Source organism: Lethenteron reissneri, chromosome 10 (assembly GCF_015708825.2).
Source record: "Lethenteron reissneri isolate LAM-NWPU_2019-01 chromosome 10, ASM1570882v1, whole genome shotgun sequence".
Classification (NCBI taxonomy): Eukaryota; Metazoa; Chordata; class Hyperoartia; order Petromyzontiformes; family Petromyzontidae; genus Lethenteron; species Lethenteron reissneri.
Window position 1 is genome coordinate 10,345,147 of NC_083788.1, and position 21,336 is coordinate 10,366,482.

The 21,336-nt window shown below is 50.4% G+C and overlaps 1 protein-coding gene across 4 annotated transcripts in view; it reads right to left on the reverse strand.

Moving 5' to 3' along the window:
* Positions 1–21,336, reverse strand: part of LOC133340570 (transmembrane channel-like protein 5) — a 58,165-nt gene that overhangs the window by 24,441 nt on the left and 12,388 nt on the right. Inside the window, exons 2-3 of one of the 4 annotated variants that reach the window (XM_061548899.1) lie at positions 20,138–20,202; positions 13,533–13,705 (exon numbers count right to left, since the gene is read on the reverse strand). In XM_061548899.1, the coding sequence (XP_061404883.1) occupies positions 13,533–13,648 (116 nt within the window). In that variant the 5' untranslated portion in view covers positions 13,649–13,705; positions 20,138–20,202. Of the gene's footprint in view, positions 1–13,532; positions 13,706–20,030; positions 20,203–21,336 lie in introns of all 4 variants that reach the window. The other 3 variants (XM_061548898.1, XM_061548897.1, XM_061548900.1) reach the window with 3 other exon arrangements.

Consider the following 21,336-nt stretch of genomic DNA (forward strand, 5'->3'; position numbering starts at 1 on the left):
TGCGTTTTAGATACTTTGGCTGCTACTATCAATTTCCACATGTGCCGATGATACCAGACACTGCTGCGACGAGCTATGATGCGTGGCCAGCTTGCCTCGGAGACGTAAATAATACCTCAGTGGGCTTTACCTGGTAAATAAAACAGTTTAGTGCGTAATATTTAGCTTCACGTATAGCAGCGTCATTGTCGTTCATGCAAATTGAATCTCACAATCGCCAAGGAAAGGTCAACAATTGCCCAAGTTCCGCAGTCTTCTATATGTAGCAATGCATTTGACGCTTTATTCGTATTTTTCATATGCAAAGATCATCACAAGCACAAATAAAGACGTACAGCCAAATTAATGGAAAAAAACGAAGAGCACTAAAAACGTTAAATAAGACCCCTATGCTTAACAGGCCGAGGCTGAGTGATCACAATAGGCGAATGTCAGAGAGTCGGCACTAGAATAGAGCCCTTTTTCTTGAATAATCATCAGCGTGGTTGCGGAGGAGATAAATCACAAAATAATCAGACATTTCATCTCCTTCACATCTCCGTCTCTCCGCGTAAAAAAGAAAAACGTTAAAGTATTTTTACACCACCCATTGGGCCCCCCATGGGCTTCTGAGAGAGCATCAATTCAACAGAAATTATTCGATTAGCACGGTTGGCTACATAGAAGTTCAAAATACATGGAAATACGAGCACATTTCTGGGACCGGTTTGAACACTCAATGTCTCATCAGCAGAGTCAAGCTGGCTTTCGTCAACGCTGGTGTTAATGCTAAACGTTACAGCCAAGGCCCCCCCCCGGCCCCCCGCCAACTTAGGATTTCGATGGAGGACTTTTCAGTGTGAGCGTAGTGCTTGGTTGGAAGGCCACGCGGAGGATGACCTCGTGGGATCTGAGGGTCACCCATGGTACGTTGGGGTTCGTCATCAGGCAGTAGGCGGAGCGCTTAACTCCGCGGGCCTTGATCAACCGTGCACGAGGAGTACGTTAAAGAGCGCCGGCTCCAGATGGTCCCCTTCTATGGAGCGTCTGAAATAAGCTCGGCGGATGGAGGGTCGGGAGACGGGAACCGAGGGGATGAGGGGGTAGAGCCCCTCCAGATCAGACGGGAATCGGACTCGGAGGGATGGAAGGTAAACACGCTCGCCCATGTCGCCTCATTTTATTTTATTTATTTCGGATGCGTTTCCGTTATACCCCCCTTGCCTTAATTCTAGATTTGAAGCTTTCGTGACGGCAAGGATTCATACTCTTAGGTTTTTTCGGTAAAGTCACGTAGGTAAAAAATAATAAATAAATAATATTGCCTTACTTTATATAAAAAAGAAACGACCATTACCCCTTTCAGTGGGGACTCGTCTGGGTTGGGGCAGCAGCCGATGTTCATTTACCATCTCTCTATCCCCCTGATATTTTTTTTATAACCGGTTCAGTTTCCATTGGCGGTGTGTATGTGCATCACAACGCGACGTAATGGGCCAGCGCATTGCTTCAATTAAAAAAACATGTCATAAAACAATACGATTAAATTTGAAACATAGCAGCGCCTGCGTCAAACGGCACCGAGCGACGGAGTGTCAGGGTCCGCGACGCGGTGTCAGGGCTCGAACCGGCTCGGCCTTCGTCACTGTGAAGGACGCGGTCACGGGAACAACGGGCAGGCAGGTGGCACACGAGGAAATAATAACCACACGCAAATACAGAAAAAAAGACAAAGATCCCCCGTATAGCCTTAAAAGACTGTAGGGGAAAGTGCTGTTAGCGAGCACCTATGAAGGCCAGAACGGTACACGAGGGGGTGGGTGGCCAGCACCTGGCCCGACCGCACCGGGTACTAATTTGAGGCTGAGTCGACCTAGGGGAGGCCCGGGACCGGTTCAGATAATCGTCACTGGTGGTGTTGGCCGTGAGCAGGAATCGAACACGGGTCGCCAGGTTCGTAGCGCAGCGCGCTAACCGCTACACGACCGCTCCCCACACATGCACACACACACGTGCGCACGCAAATACAGACGCAAAAAATGCCGAGGAAGACACACATACAAAGACAAAGATGCCCAGTATGGCCTTGAACAGACCGTTGGGGCTATTGCTGTTAGCGAGCACCTATTAAGGTCGGCATGGCAGACGCGGCGGTGGGTGGCCAGCACCACAGTCCAGCTCCCTACGTCTCCCCAACGCTTATTTGATTGCACACCGCACCAGGTACTCATTTGAGGCTGAGTCGACTTAGGGGGAGGCCCAGGACCGATTCAGATTTTTCGTCACCGATGTTGGCTCTGAGCGGGAGTGGAACATGGGCCACCACACTAACCATTAAGCCTCCACCCTCCACCACCCTCCCAAGAGTCAACATAAACACACGCCTACACAAACACACCCCACACAAAAGAATAAACACATGCAGTCCGCGTATGAACAAGGGTGGTGGCAGTGTAGAAACATCTCAGGTGAAAGCTTATCTGACCGCACGTCAGTCACTCCACTCACTATTTCCTCACTCGAATCCCCGTATCTCGGCATTGCGGTTCACGGCACTGGGAGCGTCTGCTGAGCGGCGACTGCGGAGTCGAAACCGCCTTGAAAGTACCTGGGCGGCGGGGGTGCGGCGGGTAATGGATCACCTTTCCGCATTCAAAAGCTCGCTCTGACGTGGGCCTGTTGTGGTTTCAACCATGGTGATCGATGGGCCCCGCGCGTTCAAAACTTCGCGTACGATCGGCGTGCCGATTGAAAGCTTTCGTGACTGCAGGGATTCATCTTCTTGGTTCTTTCGGTAAAGTCACGTAGAAGGGAAATAATCAAATAATAAAAATATAACATAATAAAATACAATTCTCGCGACGTTTGCGTTGTGGCCGCAAACGTCGTGAGAATTGTATTTTATTATGTTATATTTTTATTATTTTATTATTTCCCTTCTACGTGACTTTACCGAAAGAACCAAGAAGATCGGCGTGCCATCACCGGCGCGCCCTGCCGATCTTCACGTGTCTCCCGGGTGGGTCTCAGCCTCGTCATCGTCATTGTCAGCCATGGGGTCTTTCCACTGCTGGATGAAAGCCTCCTCAAACCGCCATAATCCCTCATGGGCTGCTCACGTGAAGATCTGTCTAGCCACATCGTTATGCCATTAGGTGCGGAACGGTGAATGTGTCGGTCCGGAATTTAAAACCGTTAGACGCGTGGAATTGTACGTGAACATTTTTATCTCAGTGATGGGTTCACATGACCATCCCCAGCCACTTCATCATCATCAGGTACTCATTTGAGGCTGAGTCGACCTAAGGGAGGCCCAGTACTGGTTCAGATATTCTTCACTGGTGTTGGCCGTGAGTGGGAATCAAACTGGGGTCGACGGGTTTGTAGCGCAGCGCGCTAACCGTTGCACTACCGCTCCCCAGACACACAGCACGTTGAACAAGGTCAGGATCACACACAAACGCTATAATACATAAGCACACATTCAGCTCGGCTCAGTGCGCCTCTCCTGGGCAAAGTGTAAAGACGCTACGAATATGCACTGATGTGTGACTTTATTCTTTAAGCCCACTGTTGCTATGTTTGCTCAAATATCTGACAGTGTCGGCATCTGCCTCGTGACGACCACCATCCACGAGATAAACAATGAAACACAGCTCCCTCCGGCTAACCCGGTTTGGGGATTAACCATGGCGCACACAGACTCTTCTCCCGTGTGGCCGAGTGGATCATTCCATCGCAGGGAACGTGAGAGGTCGCTCGTGGCAGCGTCACGTGCTCATTGAAGGAAGCGGATTGACCGTGTCTCGTTATGATTGAAGATAGTCTCTGGTTCTTTCGGTAAAGTCACGTAGGTCGAAAAATTGACAGATCACGACGTTTCGATCGCAACAACAAGCGGCCGTCTACAGGTGAGAGAACAGGCTCTACGGGGAGGGTTTCCACACAACTATTGGATCTTTAACAGACTGCGAGACAAGAAGGCTCACCTGATCGAGTATGTGGCACCCCCCCTCCCTCGCCATCAAATCGGGTCAATATAATGCCTCGTCCACAACAGTCTGATTCTCTCACCTGAAGACGGTCGCTTGTTGTTGCAATCGAAACGTCGTGATCTAATATATTTTTTTCTACCTACGTGACTTTACCGAAAGAACCAAAGAGTATGGATTCCTGCGGTCACGAAAGCTTCAAAACAAAAATGATTGAAGATGATGATGATGGTGGTGGATTGGCCACGCTCTCTGTCGTGGACTTTCACGTGCACGCTGGTGCTGATGTGAACTGCTCCTCACGCGTACAGGGTCGGTGACTCGAATAAATTATTTGGTGATGCTGCTGCTGATGCTGCTGATGCTGCTTCTGCGTTGGCAGTGGTGCAACAAGCACAATGATAAAAAAAATTATATATACTTTGGGGATCACATACAACCCACTGCAGATTACCTACACAGGTAAACAACAAAGTAGGTTATTGTAACCTGTTCCGCGTTTATTTGGCTTCATCCGAGTGTCTTTTTTTTATCCGTGTTGCCCCTCCCCAAAGTCACTGTCCATACTGCAGTCGCTTTATGAATGTTGTGCGGCGGGCCTGTTCACCATACTTCACCGCACTGGTCCGTGTGGCTTTGTGAAAGGGGAGGGTAGGCCAGGACCGGTACGGTACGGTACGTATATATGTTGCGTTGAAACTTCTTTTGCACCGGACGTAGCCCGCCGTGCTCACCGGAGGTGCGGTACGGATTCTCACTTCATTTGTCGAGCAGTGGAGCCAGCGGCCACGATTGGGGAAGGACAAAGCCCCCACCGCTTTACAGCGACGCAAACCGGAGATCACAGATATTTCTCGACTCATCGCTCTTACAAACAATTGCGTACATTTAAGAATCCTGTTTACTCCTGAAGACGATCGCTTGTTGTGATCGAAACGTCGTAGTTTTTATTTTATTTACTTTAATTTTTTTTTTCTATCCACGTGACTTTACCCAAAGAACCAAATAATATACATTTAAGAACGTAAATTTTTTTTTGTTTAAATAACAAATATATATTTACCATCGGGATGATTTGAACTAACTTTTTTGTTACAAAAATCATCGCTGATGTTCGCCACAGCTTGGAATCGAACCGAGGTGGCCGCTGATTTCGTACAACGCGGCGGTGTACAGGGAGACACTGCGATCCACCCACCGGCTCCGGCTGCCGCCACCACCACTTTTTTCGTGACCCGCGACCGCGGTGAAAATTTGTCTTTGTTTGGGTTTTTGTTTGGTGTTGTTTAAACAGGGCGGCTAGGCAGAAAGGTTGGCATTTCTGGACTGAAAGCGGCCCCCAGAGAGTTTCAGCTCTCTCGCGATTGCGTCGATAAGCGAGGTGAAACGCGGTTGACTGACGGCAAGGCAGAGGAAGAGAAGGAGGAAGAGTGACGTTAAATATACGAGAAGGCTTACGTGCTCAGCCACGTGTAACGAACGCCACACGCGCAGCATAAACTAAAACATAAACGCACAATGTACAGTTACAGAGCGGTATGCCGAGTGATGTTGATTACTCATTATCATCATCATCATTACAACCAGCTACGGTCAGTACATCGCTGGATGAATGCTCGCAACATTGGCAAACCGTGCGACCATGGGGGTGTTGCTACGATACTGGACGCACCATTTAATGAATTACCTCGCTCCACGCAACCACCTCGCTGAGATGTGGACAAAGCAGCAGTGGTCGCGGGCGATGATTTAAATCGCTCGATTTCCAGGGCGGTCGAATTGCGCAACCGAGCACTCGCGTGCGCGCGGTGGTTCCCCGGATTAAATGCGACATCGCTTTTGTACCTATGTACGTATGGGGCCGTCCATAAATGACGTCACGCACCTGGGGGGGAGGGGGGGGGTCAGACATTTGTGACGATGTGTGACGAGGGGGGGTTTGAGAAATGTGACGTCACATCAAAATGCGCAACTTTTAATAAATATAGACAACACGTTCTACTTAATTAAATAGACTTTTTAATAAATGTTTTCTCCTACAACATCAGAGTGCAGCGCCACATTAAATACGCACTACATTGGGGGGGGGGGGGGGGCAGAGCTTTGTGACGTCATATTTGAGGGGGGTCTGACTTTTTGTGATGCCGTGTGATGAGGGGGGGGGGGGGTAAAAAATCGTCCAAAATCGCGTGACGTCATTTATGGACGGCCCTATGTACAATATGGGACCTTTGTTGCCAGTATCAAAAGAGCATGTTCTGTTCCCGTGTTCACCACAAGTACGTGTGGTTAATGCGAAATCGATTCCTTGCAAAAGTTTTCTAATTGGTGTTTGACCATCTTAACACAACTGTTTTATTGCCAGTAAGGGTAAAAGTATTCTTATTTTTTTCTTATGTATGTACGCACTGGCAGAGCCAGTGGGGGGGAGGGGGGTGGCACGTGCCCCCCCATCGAAATCCCTAATTTTGATCGGATCATTGGGGTTTATCTCCATATATATAAAAGGCAAATTTGTGAATATGTGTGTCTGTTCAAAATGTTTAGCGTACTTCCCGACATGCAACAAACTGCAAATTTGCCATGTGGGTACTTTCCAGACTGTACACAATGCAAAAATTATAAAAATACACTTTAGTTTTTTTTTGGGGGGGGGGGAGCTCAATAATGCATATATTTTTTGCATGGCAAGTGAGCTGTGACGTCAAATCTGTCACGTGACCCGCGCATGTGGAAGCGTAACGCGTTGTAGTGTAGCGGTTAGCGCGCTGCGCTACGAACCCGGCGAACCGAGTTCGATTCCCGCTCACGGCCACCACCGGTGACGATTATTTTAACCGGTCCTGGGCCTCCCCTAGGTCGACTCAGCATCAAACGAGTAACTGCTGTGGTGTGTGTGAACATCGCCACTGGGGAGACAAAGGCTGCCGGGCGTGGTGGATCCAAGTACCGGGCAAAGCCCGGTAGTAAAGTTAGTTAGTAATAAAACGGCATTTTGCGACCCCCACTGCCACTGTGTAGCATATTATGACGTGCCAGGGATTTTATGAGATGATAGGACAATAGTCTGAGTCCATAATTAGCATTAAGTAACGGCAAAGCAGTTTTAAGTGACTCACATAATTGTGCGCAGTTGTGTATACAGTGCACGACTTCCCTGAAGGCATTCACCTTCAGCGAGCGCGATGCCGATCACACGACGCGGTTCGAATTCGACCCTCGATCGATGGCTGCGCCATCGCCGCACACGCGTCGAATAAAAAGCATGGGACAAGTCCTTACTTACTAACAACTCCTCTATCATTTTTCATTGCTGGAGGGGTTGCCCCCCCTACCTGAAAATCCTGGCTCCGCCATTGTATGTACCTGGAACTTGTTTCGCAACCGTACGTGGCCAACTGCTCGCGCTCAATCGGAACTTCGCGGGGCGTTAAACCCCGTCGCGTTCTATCGAGGAGTTCACTCTCCTGGACGTGGAAGCAAAGAGTGAAACTTGGACAGCAACACATTTTAAAAAAACGTGAGCCTGCTCACGTTTGAATCCAGAATTAGACGCAACATCTATTTCCACCACCTGCACCCCACCCCCCCAGCACCCACACCGCTCAAAATTGGCAGCACGCAATCACAAGCGGCAGCTTCCCAACAACCGAGTCGAGGTCGTCGTCTCTCGCAGCTCGGACGCCACCGCTAAACTTTGCTCCCGCTGTAAAACTCGGGAATATAAAGTGCCGCAAACACAACAACATTCAACACCGTGGCAATGTCCACCATAAAGCGGTTAAGCTCAATTAGCTACGCCCAGTAACGGTCGTCCTTTAATACGGGGGGACTCGCTGGGCCAACGAGCGCACAGCGGAGAGGGCACTATGGGACCTCCTTTACCAGTGGCGAAATAAAGTAGCAGGTTTTTACCCTTAAAACTGGTACAAAACTGACACCTTTGTACAAGGCATGTTTGCAATAACCACAACACAAGTAGTCAAAATGCAAACAAAAAGAAACAACTCTGATAATGATAATAACATGCACTGTCCTTGAAGTTGATTGGTCCACACCCGAGACAGCTTTCCTTAGAGCCTAGTCTCCATTGGTGTTGGACCAGATGACACCAAAAGGCGTACAACTCAAAAACAGTGCACTATCAGAGTATTGAGAGCTCGGGGTAAGCATTTACACTATGAGACATCTCCTTTACCAGTGGCAAAATATAGTTGTAGGGGGTGTCGTGAAACTCAACGTGCACCGCTCGGCCAACCTTCGGTGTCTCTTCACGTCCCCGGCAGCCGCGTCACACGCGCGATGCACATAAAGTTCACGCCATTCTCTCGTGCTGTTTGCGTAACCAGGGGATCAATGGCTGGGAGGTAACCGTGTTCAACAATGTACAAAGCGCTGACGCTACAATGCCGACGCCGAACGCGGACCGGCGTAACTGCTATTTGCATGCCACGGATTGCTTCACCTATGACCCTCTGCAGGGGGTAACCCAACTGCTCTTCCTTCCCGTTTCCGTGAGACACGACGCGGCAACACCCGACCTTGAACTGGGTGTGCGTGGCGATATAATCATAATTATTAGCGACGATTCGCACAGACGATTTTACGTTTCCACGACGGGGAAGACAGTTTGACCCGTCCGCCGCCCCCCACAACGTAACTGCGCCTGGCATTGCAATGATGTTGTGTCTAGTGCCGGATTGTCCTCGTAGCAAATGTAGCTACTACATATGCTACGGGACGCGTACTTTCAAGGGCCCCGCGCTAAATGCTTTCAAGCTATCAATTCCGGTTCAGTGATTCTGCACTTGCTCTATTACTATAGTACTATACCGCCTTCAACTTTTATGAACGACTGGGTGTTTAAGGCTAGCGATATGTCGCATTATCTGGCTGTAAAGCAAATAAAAAAATACAATTACTTTACTATGCAGGTAAAAAAATTGTGTTTTAATTTTTACGTGTTGTTTTTTGTCTAGGGCCCCTGTATAACATATGCTACAGGCCCCGCACTAGCTTAATCCAGCACTGGTTGTGTCACTTCTGTTTTTGTTGTTGTGATATGCCCTGGCTCGCAGTACGAATGAAGATGACCAAGAAGATTCGTTTAACTGCACATCGCTCTGCTAAGTCGGTTTATTTTCGGGTAGGGTACATTGAGCCAAGAGACTTGTGTGTGTTTTTTTAAATGGTGGCCTGGCCAAAAACCACTCATCGGCCCTCAAAAATTGTTTGCACATTAACCCGCACCGATAGCACACACACACACATACACGTTGTCAAGACATACAAAGGAAAAACAATGAACTTGATTTGTACAATTGTCTCGGCTTACTCCTAAGTCGGGGCTTGGCAACCCGTGGCTCCAGAGCCGCGTGCGGTGGCTCTTTAAGGACTGCTGCTATCGTGTGACGCTATTTATTAAGCACCCACCGTCTCGTGTTCACCACGCAGTGCATTGTGGCTCTTGAAATACTGAGTTGTTTTTTTTGTTTTACCGAATGCGAAAAAAATTGGCTACTTTTCTGGCTGCCGACCCCCTGTCTCGAAGTCGCGATTGCAGCAAAAACGAGCAGGTTGAATGGGTGATGTAACTATCAGATGTTTAATTATTGCATTTGTTCATTCACAGTCTGACCTTGCATCGTGCAATACGATTATTTTGGACATTACACCTTTCAACAACCACGACTTATTTACCCATGACGGTAACTTGGGAGTCCGAAGACTCTATCAGCAGGGTAGTGCCGTGGGATGTTTGGCCAACACAAATTACACTGCGTGTTTTTTCTAGCTATGGGGAAAAAAACAACGAAGAACCCACGCAGAAAAAGGAGAGAACACAGGAACTCCACACGGAAAAGCGACCAATTTAACAGGCTTTCGCTACCAATATCATCCAAAATACATGTTTTTTTTTGGGTTAGAGCGCGTAAATATATAAAAGTGTCGTTAAACCCGCCACCACCCGACACAGCCAACTAGTAAGGTTTGTCACATAAACAGAACGTGCCAATTCGTCACTAGTACAGCACACCGGTGTGTTGGAGAGCCAAGCCACAACATTTACAATCAGAGTACGACGTTTCGCCAGTAATTACAACTTTCTTCATCAGTTGTAATTACTGGCGCGAAATGTCGTACTCGAATTGTAAACGTTGGGGGTTTACTCTCCAACACACAACCGGTGTACTGCACTAGTAACGAATTGGGCACGTTCTGTTTACGTGACAAACCTTACTAATTGGCTGCGTCGGGTGGTGGCGGGTTTAACGACACATTTATTTATTTACACGATCTAACCCAAAAAAAAACTGTATTATCAAGGCGACCAAGTCAGGAACGAACCCAGGCCCATTCGGGTCACGAGTGTTACCACTGTGAATACACCTCCCTTCGTCGATACATCTTCTGTGTCTCTCATACATTTCTGTTCTGAATTCATTTCCGATCTCTCTCTCTCTCGTTGCTATTTACCCATTAGTCCAGGCACATGCCTGCACAATCGGTGACGCAACTGTAACCCGCTCTTGACATAGCTCAACGTTATCATCGCACGTGACTGCTTTATCCACATTCGAGAAATCAATGACGCAACGGGATCAGAACGACTGCGTCACAGCTCACGAATGCGTGACGGCTTGCGTCGCTACGAATCGCCGAGTCGAATGCAACAGGTTGCGCAACCGATCACAGACGAACAGGTTCAGTTGCACGCGAGCCAAGTTCGGAGACTCTGAGCCGCTCGCTTGGCTGACAGGAGGTTGCACAATCCGGCCTTCAATGGGGAAAACAAAAAACACGCGTGGAACACCGCCTCTTGCTGGAGGCCATTCCGCATATCTACCGCGATAACGATGAAGACAAGGGCGGGGGGCGGGGGCCGGGGCGTGAACGGAGCAAGTAGGCACGCAAAGAAGTCGGCGGTGGAGGAAACTGGAGCTTCAGCGCTCAGCAACCACGGGGGAACCAGGTGGAGCCGGGGGCCATCCCGGACAGAGGGTGGTGGGGGGTGTGACACAACACACATACACACCGCACACATACACACCGCACGCACACACACACTGCACACACACACCGCACACACACACACCGCACACACACACCGCACACACACACCGCACACACACCGCGCACACACACACCGCACACGCACACACCGCACACACACACCGCACACCGCACACACACCGCGCATACACACACCGCGCACACACACACACCGCACACACACACCGCACACACACCGCACACACACACACCGCACACACACACCGCACAGACACACCGTACACACACACACACCGCACACACACACCGCACACACACACACGCACGTGACAGCATCACCCAACGTCGGTTTAAAAATAGAGTGGCCGGGCGTGAATGTCACGCGAGTCTGTACCGGAGATCGCGCGAGTCGCGCCGCGTCCGCCGGAGACGAGAACTTTGACGTAACGACTTGTAGAATGATTCATTCGACGGTCGAGCCCGGGGAGATTTCAGAATTTTTCGTTTGTAGTTTTTTGTTTTACTTCCTTCCCAACAATATCGGTGACTTGGTTGCAAGTTGTGAGAACGGCTCGGCCCCCCCCCCACCTCCGCACTGATGTAACGAAGTGTCAATATTCAGGGCCGTGATATAATTAACTAATTAAAGTCTCATTTTCACCCTCTCGTTTGTATTGTTTCTCGTTTTTCGAACCTCACGCTCTGCGCGTTTTCCGTCCGTCGTACAATTTCGTTCTCTCCAATAACCCTAAAGGTATACACACGTGTACAACCCGTTTTGTCAATCCACTGCTGGATGAGGGTGCCCCTTCCCCCACACACCCCTCACCCTGCACCACGTTATGCGGGTCCTGAACGCAGGGCGAATTCCTCTGACATCAACGGAAAGAGTTAGAAAATCACGACGAGGCAGCAGAGTTGCGCAAAGTGGCAGGAACAATAGTGGCACAAGAATTGTACGCACAAGGCACCTTCGAGCACAAAAAGGCAAAGATCCCCCCCGTGTAGCCTTCACAGACTGCAGGAGCAAGTGCTGTTAGCGAGCATCCTATGAAGGCCTGCACTGACACACGAGGCGGGGAGGGGGGGCCAGAAACACGCCCGGCTACCTTTGTCTCATCAGTGGCGATGTTTACACACCGCACCACAGCAACTCATTTGAGGTTGAGGCTGAGTCGACCTAGCGGAGGCCCAGGAACCCGTTCAGATAATCGTCACTGGTGTCGGGTGGCTTCGTAGCTGCCGCTCCCCGTACGCTCACGTGCACACGCAGACAGTCAAAGATCCCCGGCAGTGTAAAGAATGTTGGGCTACGTGATCATTAGTGAGCGCTTGCGAGGTTACACACACACACGTAAGAGGGTGATGTGGCCAGTGCAAAAAACACACAAAGACAAAGGCCCCTCATATAGCCTACATACACTGTTTGAGGAAAGGGCTCTTTGCGAGCAACTATTAAGGCCGGCACAGCCCACTATGGGCTGGGCGGCAGTTTCCTGTGTTCGGAATGCTGTTGTTTACACACCGTGGCCAGGTACTCATTTAAGGCTGAGTCGACCTGGCAGAGGCCCAGGACCAGTTGAGATATTGTTCACCGGTGTTGGCCGTGTGCGTTAACCACGACGTGACTGGTCCCCAGGACAAAGATCCCCCGTATAGCCTTGGTAGACTGTTGGGGCAAGTACTATTAGCGAGCACATAGAATAGTCGGTACGGCATGCGAGGGGGGGGGGGTGGCTAGCACCGTACTCGGCCGTCTTTGTTTCTCCCGTGACTGATGTTTACACGCTGCACCAAGTGCTCGTTTGAGTCGACCCAGGGGAGGCCCACGGCTGGTTCAAATAACACTGGTCAATACACTTTTTCTGGCATAAGGTATTCCAACGGTTTTAAGGTAATGTTGGGGTCCTGATTCCACATCTGGCATCAGTGTTTGTCTATCACATCAGGTTTTTGAGATATCAAATATTGCATTTTCAATAAAAACTGCAGATGAAAAATATTAAATAAATGTGGATATCTACATAAAATGATATTATAAACACACTATCCTAAAAATACAGCACCATATTTTAACACTAAAGCAGTCACTGACACGCAACAACTTGAAATCATAAGTGACAGAGTTAATTTCGAGTAAAATCAATGAAAATGGGATATGCCGATAGCATAAAAATGATGTGATAGAGCAAATCTGAGATCTCATTTGGAATCAGCACCCTGGAATTAGCCTAAAACAGCTGCAAAAGTCCAGGCCAGAATTTTTTTTTTTTGTTGACCAGTGTCATCATCCCTAGGGTTGGTTTGCCGTGAGCGGGGTCGCCGGGTTCGCAGCACAGCTCCCCAGACGCACACACACACACGCGCGCACGTACAACGCAGATATTTACACAAGACAAAGATCACCCATATAGCCTTTACAGACTTTTGGGGTAAGTGCTGTTAGCGAGCACTTATGAAGGTCGGCACAAACACACGCACGCACGCACGCAAGCAGCTACATTAATTTGATAGCTCCTCCAAGACGGCAGGAGCCGGTTTTCTCACCAGCCCGCGGCGGAGAGGTCCGATCCGTAATCCCTCCCGCCAGGGACGTTGCCGTCACCGCCATCGTCATCGTCTTCCTCATCGTCGTAATCGGCGTCGGGCAAACTGTATTCCATCGTGGCAGCGGGTCAACAGAGCTCTGCTCCTCGGGAGCAAGACCTCGCGCGCTCCTCCTGTACGCGACAGACATCGGCACAGAATGTAAACGCACAGCGATCGGAGGACAACGTGGACACATGCGTCTCATACAACACACACTGCGACCTCCCCCCCCCCCTCCGCACCTCTGATTAGCATGGTTGGCTACGTCCAGGTGCGAAAGAAGTTCAACATACAAACATAGACTCACACAGAGACCCACAGACTCACACAGAGATCCATAGACTCACACCACAGAGACCCATAGACTCGCACAGAGACCCACAGACTCACACAGAGACCCACAGACTCACACAGAGATCCATAGACTCACACCACAGAGACCCATAGACTCGCACAGAGACCCACAGACTCACACAGAGATCCATAGACTCACACAGAGATCCATAGACTCACACCACAGAGACCCATAGACTCGCACAGAGACCCACAGACTCACACAGAGATCCATAGACTCACACAGAGATCCATAGACTCACACCACAGAGACCCACAGACTCACACAGAGATCCATAGACTCACACCACAGAGACCCATAGACTCACACAGATATCCATAGACTCACACCACAGAGACCCACAGACTCACACAGAGATCCATAGACTCACACCACAGAGACCCATAGACTCGCACAGAGACCCACAGACTCACACAGAGATCCATAGACTCACACCACAGAGACCCATAGACTCGCACAGAGACCCACAGACTCACACAGAGATCCATAGACTCACACCACAGAGACCCATAGACTCGCACAGAGACCCACAGACTCACACAGAGATCCATAGACTCACACCACAGAGACCCATAGACTCGCACAGAGACCCACAGACTCACACAGAGATCCATAGACTCACACCACAGAGACCCATAGACTCGCACAGAGACCCACAGACTCACACATAGATCCATAGACTCACACAGAGATCCATAGACTCACACCACAGAGACCCACAGACTCACACAGAGATCCATAGACTCACACAGAGATCCATAGACTCACACCACAGAGACCCATAGACTCGCACAGAGACCCACAGACTCACACAAAGATCCATAGACTCACACCACAGAGACCCATAGACTCGCACAGAGACCCACAGACTCACACAGAGATCCATAGACTCACACCACAGAGACCCATAGACTCGCACAGAGACCCACAGACTCACACAGAGATCCATGGACTCACACCACAGAGACCCATAGACTCGCACAGAGACCCACAGACTCACACAGAGATCCATAGACTCACACCACAGAGACCCATAGACTCGCACAGAGACCCACAGACTCACACAGAGATCCATAGACTCACACCACAGAGACCCATAGACTCGCACAGAGACCCACAGACTCACACAGAGATCCATAGACTCACAATAGAAATCCACAAACTCACACAGAGACTCATAGACTCACACAGAGACCCACAGACTCACACAGAGATCCATAGACTCACAACAGAAATCCACAGACTCACACAGAGACTCATAGACTCACACAGAGACCCACACACCCACACCCACACAGAGATCCATAGACTCACACAGATCCACAGATTCACACAGAGATCCATAGACTCACACAGAAACCACAGACTCATACAGAGATTCATAGACTCACACAGAGCTCCACAGCCTCACAGAGATCCATAGACTCACACAGAGACCCACAGACTCACACAGAGATCCATAGACTCACACAGAGAACCATAACCTCACACAGAGACTCACAGTCTCACACAGAGATCCATAGACTCACACAGAAATCCATAGACTCACACAGATAACCATAGACTCACACAGAGACCCACAGACTCACACAGAGATCCATAGACTCACAACAGAAATCCACAGACTCACACAGAGACTCATAGACTCACACAGAGACCCACACACCCACACCCACACAGAGATCCATAGACTCACACAGAGATCCACAGATTCACACAGAGATCCATAGACTCACACAGAAACCACAGACTCATACAGAGATTCATAGACTCACACAGAGCTCCACAGCCTCACAGAGATCCATAGACTCACACAGAGACCCACAGACTCACACAGAGATCCATAGACTCACACAGAGAACCATAACCTCACACAGAGACTCACAGTCTCACACAGAGATCCATAGACTCACACAGAAATCCATAGACTCACACAGAGACCCACAGACTCACACAGAGATCCATAGACTCACACAGATAACCATAGACTCACACAGAGACCCACAGACTCACACAGAAATCCACAGACTCACACAGAGACCCACAGACTCACACAGATAACCATAGACTCACACAGAGACCTGCAGACTCACACATAGATCCATAGACTCACACAGAGACCCACAGACTCACACAGAAATCCACAGACTCACACAGATCCATAGACTCACACAGATAACCATAGACTCACACAGAGACCTACAGACTTACAGACTCACACAGAGATCCATAGACTCACACAGAAATCCATAGACTCACACAGATAATCATAGACTCACACAGAGACCTACAGACTCACACAGAGACCCACAGACTCACACAGAAATCCACAGACTCACACAGAAATCCATAGACTCGCACAGTTAACCATAGTTTGTTGTCTTTCCCCCGCACCTCTGTTTAGCACGGTAGGCTACGTACGGTGCGAAAGAAGTTCAAAATACAAACGTACGTGGCCAATGTGAGCTGACCTAACCACTGCGAACAATCACGGAGAGTTCTAATAAGTACGCCGTTAAAAATATTATGTATGTGACATTCCCCTCCCACGCCCGTGACCCTCGGACCCAGCGTCACCATGACACACACCTTGTTAGCCGCGTGAGACCTCCCACCAAAGACAAAGGTCCCCTGTGTAGCCTTTTTAACAAACTTGGCTGTTAGCGGACACCTATGAAGGCCGGCACGGCACACGAGGGGGTGGGTGGCCAACACCACGCCCGGCCGCCTTTGTCTCCCCCAGTGGTGAATGTTTGACACACCGCACCAGGCACTCATTTGAGGCTGAGTCGACCTAGGGGGAGGCCCAGCACCGGTTTAGATAACCGTGACCGGTGTTGGCCGTGAGCGGGAATCGAACGCGGGTGGCCGGGTTCGTGGCCGCGGCTTCTGACACAGGAAAAGCCATCCCGTACCTCGCCCACCCTCCTCTTGTCCCCACCGCAAGCCGTGTTTGTTTAAAAATTAAATGCTCAGCCGACCCAATAAACTCCCCAACAATGAGTTGTGTATGTAAGGACGCGCACGACCTGCACCGTTGGAATGCAGCCTGCCACGGTGGGGTAATGTCGGCCACAAAAATCCCGATTCGACTCGGTGCGCGCGTTTCACGACTTCTCGAGTTGGAGACGCGGCGATCTGTCCGTGGGTCACGACCGTGGGCCGTGTCTCGCGACCAGAGGTCGCAACCGGGTGCCCGATACCCGTACCCTACCCGATACCCGGCTACCCGTACCCGGCCGGGTACGGGTACCCGTTTGCGACCCTGGTGCGGCCGGGTACGGGTAGACCATGAGTCACTGGTGAGTCACCGTTTGTCACTCATTTCCCAACGTCTTGTCTCTTCTCACAATTCAAGTTCCTAGAATCAACCCACCCGCGCCTGCAACATGGCTTCATCCCAGAGGTCGCAATCGGGTAACTGATACCCGTACCCTACCCGTACCCGGCCAGGTACGGTTAGGGTACGGTTACGGCCGGGTACGGGTACGGGTACCCGTTTGCGACCCTGGTGCGGCTGGGTACGGGTACGGGTAAGGAATCAAAACCCGTTTGCGACCTCTGCTCGCGGCGTCCGGGGTTGACATCCCCGGCGAGCGAGTTACGTGGGGGCGGTGGTCGTTCGGAGACGGTAGCAGGCCAGGGCAAGTCTGCGTAGTCACTTTAAGATGTTTCTTGTTCATCTTTTTGTTTGTTGCAGTTGCACCCGATTCAAGAGCCAAATGGCTCACAGGGCTATACCAAATGAATGAACTGAAACTGAACCGAACTGCTCCACCGCCACGCGTTATTTATTTACGCAAGGCGAGTTGGTGCCAAAAAAAAATTCAAGCAAATAAAAAATGTCGACCAAAAAAAAGAGGAACGCGCCTTTTATTATTTGTCGCGCTCAAGGAAATAAAAGTTGTGACGTCTAGGCAGCCCGTGGCAAAACATCTCCCCCTGCGAATAACCACGTCCCGGTAACTCGAGATGCTCAACACGGAGTGCACCCTCGGACGCCTTTTGCAGCAGTGCTTCTGTGCCCCACGATTTTTCTCTCCTGGAAAGGTTCCAAAATACGAAAGCATCCTGATCGGCCCCAGACAGCCAGCGGCTTCACCATGTCTGCACAGGGGGAGCGGAGCGGTGGTAGTGAAGCGTCAAGGAGCATAAACCACCATCACGCGAACTGCGGTCATCCTCGCAGCAGCAGCGGCGGCGGCTTTTGGCTCGCCATCGAACAAAGGCGGTCACCGCATCGTCGCGGTGCTTTCAGACGCGCTTCTGCGGCCGTCTGGAACGCTCTTCCTTCCAATATTAGGAAGCCGCTGGAGCTATGCACTTTTAAATCATCATCTAGATTGAAAACTGATTTCTTTCAAACTGCTTTTTGTGTTTGGTTTGTCGTGCTTCACCCGCACCTCCGATGGGTGCGGTTGGCTACGTACTGGGCGAAAGAAGTTCAACATACATATATTTTAATCACTGGGCTCCACCTTCCATTTCCGCGACCACATTAAGTTCCTCAGCGCCACTCTCGACTCCGCCGGATCTTATCGACTTGTTGCGCTCCGCCTTTGTTTTAACGGGTGCGGACACACAGACTCCTCCACCGCACTGAAATCTCTCCACTGGCTCCCTGTCTCTGCCCGGATCGATCGCAAGGTGACCGCAATTCTGTGCCACCGCGCCCTCTACTCTAGGCCTGCCGTCGCACCTGGCGTCATTACTCGAGATGTTAACTACCTCGCCTGGCATGCAAGAGGTCGTGGGTTCGATCCCGACCCCTGATGCCTGTATATTTGGAGTGTGCGTGTATGTCTCCCCGGATCTTTCTGTTTTTCCTTCCACACTTAGAATCAACACGCGTTTAGAGTATTTGGCAGCTCCAAATTTCCGCGTGACGAGCCGCTTCGTTGAGCTATCATTTGTGGCCAGGTCGCTCATGAAAAATATATAGTGGGTCTCACCTGGTCAAAAGTTGAACAAACCCTTCCCTGCCAAACCCCACAGAGTCGCCTCAACCTGCTCGTAATAGCCAAATCAAGGAGCGTGGCTTGCCGATTGTCGGTTCTCCACAGCAACTCTTGCCTGCTGGGATTCTATCCCACCCCCATCTCATACTCGGCAGCGAGTCACCTTCGACCGTAAAAAAAAGGCACCCAGAGACGGTGTTTACCTGGTCCGGTGGAGCCGTCCGAGTAACACCGAGAGGCAGGCTCCGTGCCTCCGAATCGCGCTCGAGAATTTTGGTCTGTTTATTAGTATCATCCATCGACTGCCGCACCCACCACATCATCACATCTCGCAACCACCACCTCGGGGCTTTCCACGTCAGTCTCCATCCACTCATCGTCAACGAGATCACCAACTCCCTCGCCTGCAGCAGAGTCGGGTCTCGCATCGACTATTTGCAAACTCCGTCCTTGTTCGATGTGTTCATCGCGCAACCTCGAGCAACTCCAACGGTGGCGAGGTCATTTCGTCCGCGCCCTCCTCAAAGCCTGTCAAGCTCTGCGAGATTCCCACCCTCCCTCCCTCCGCTCCCTCTGCTCCCTCTGCTCACTGGCCGGCGGGGTCAACTACAAGATCGCCTGCCTGTAAGACCGCGCGTCTGTTTTCGGTTGCCTGAGATGTTATCTCCCTCGCCTGGTGTGCAAGAGGTTGTGGATCCGATCCTGACCCTGATGGCTGCTGCTGTATATTTGGAGTTTGCGTGTTAAAATGCATTTGTTCGGGAAAACCATAAAGCCCAATGCAGCTCAGCGATCACTGCACGGGCACAGGTCAGATCTTGTTTTACTGTTGACAGGAAGAAGAGTTGCGGCGGCTGGAATGTAAAACAAAAATATCCAGATGCCACGCAGGGCACGTGACCTCCAGCGCAGGAACCGAGTAAAAAAAAACCCAGCGAGTTTAAGAGCCAAAAATCACGCCAGTCTAAAGGTCTCCCTCGGGCTAATTACTCTCTTCGCTTTGACAAACAGAATTAACAAGGAAACCAAAATAGATCCGTTTTCACGCCAATGGGGGAAAACCCGAGCGAGAAAGGCGAGTCTGTGTCAGCAATAAATATTTAACGGGGTAAAATATTTAACTGTGCTGTGTGCAGACGTCACCTGTAGGGATAACAGATGATCGACGAGGTGTGTAAAAGGGGGGGGGGGGCCCTCCTCGTGGCACCTTGGCACGGTGCGGATGAGATGTTCAGAGGTTACGGATTTACGTTTTCAGTCGGGGCCACCACAGCGAGGATGAGGGGGTGGCGGGCGGTTTGGTTTGGGTCCAGCACTGCACGAGACAAAAGAAGCAACACATATTTACTTAGTTGTTTTATTTTCACTTATTGATCCGGGAATGTCACGCTGAGTACGCGTGGGCCTCTTTCAGGAAGGTCCTGAAGTGGGAGCGAACCGCAGCGTTCGGGAGAAAACCCACGCGAGTGAGGGGGAAACACTCTATCCCCGCACAGATGGAAACAGATGGCGATTAGTCCACTTGCTGCACTGCCTTCCCCTGGCGAGCGAGAGTATGGCGCCTCGAAGGGTTTGTTGTCCTTGATCCGCACCTCCGATTAACACGGTTAGTGGCTACGTTATGGTGCGGAAGAAGTTCAACATACAAGGGAGTTTCACGGCATTTGTGCGGTGATCCAACAACACTCGCTGCCTCCGCAGTGCTGGTTTACAGGCCACGTGCATCATAGCCACCACCGCCGGCCTATCTAAAGAGCTAAAGGTGCAGCCCCTGCAATGGCTGGCTGACGCCACTGCTGACGGAAGGGCCTCCACTAGACCGTTGCTCCATCAACCTGTTGCACGCCACGGCACAGACGAGCTACGCGGCCGCACCTAACCAAAAAAAATCACTGGCCCCCCCCCTTCCATCGTCCAGACGAGTTCTCTCCCCCCACCCCCTCCCCCGTACTTTCCTCCCTCGCTCCCCGGGGCCTCTTTGCGATTCAATAAGAACCGAAAGACGCGGGAGGCTCAGGTTTATTTACTCACCCCCAGGGGGGCACTCGGTTTAGCCAACTAACTAAGGGGGGGGGGGGGCAGTTGTGTGTTTTTGTGTGTCCGTCCATCCGTCTGTGTGTGTGTTCAATTGGCCATTGTTTGTCAGGATGTCCGTCTGTTCTTCCGTCGATGTCACGGTTTTATTCGAATTTCTGTGTCTCTCTCTACTGTTTTCGTTTCAGTGTCTATGCGTCTCGTCTATTTCACTGGTTATGTCGATGTGTGCGTATCTGTGTGGTTAACGGTGTGTATATATATGTCCACGTCTATGTGTTTGTGTGTCTATTTGCCTGTTTTATGTTGATGTCTGAGTTTCTATGCACGTGTTATTATTTTTATTTCATTCTCTGTTGATTCATCCGAACATATCGGGGCACACCTGGGATTGTTTTAGATTCTAGAGTTGAAG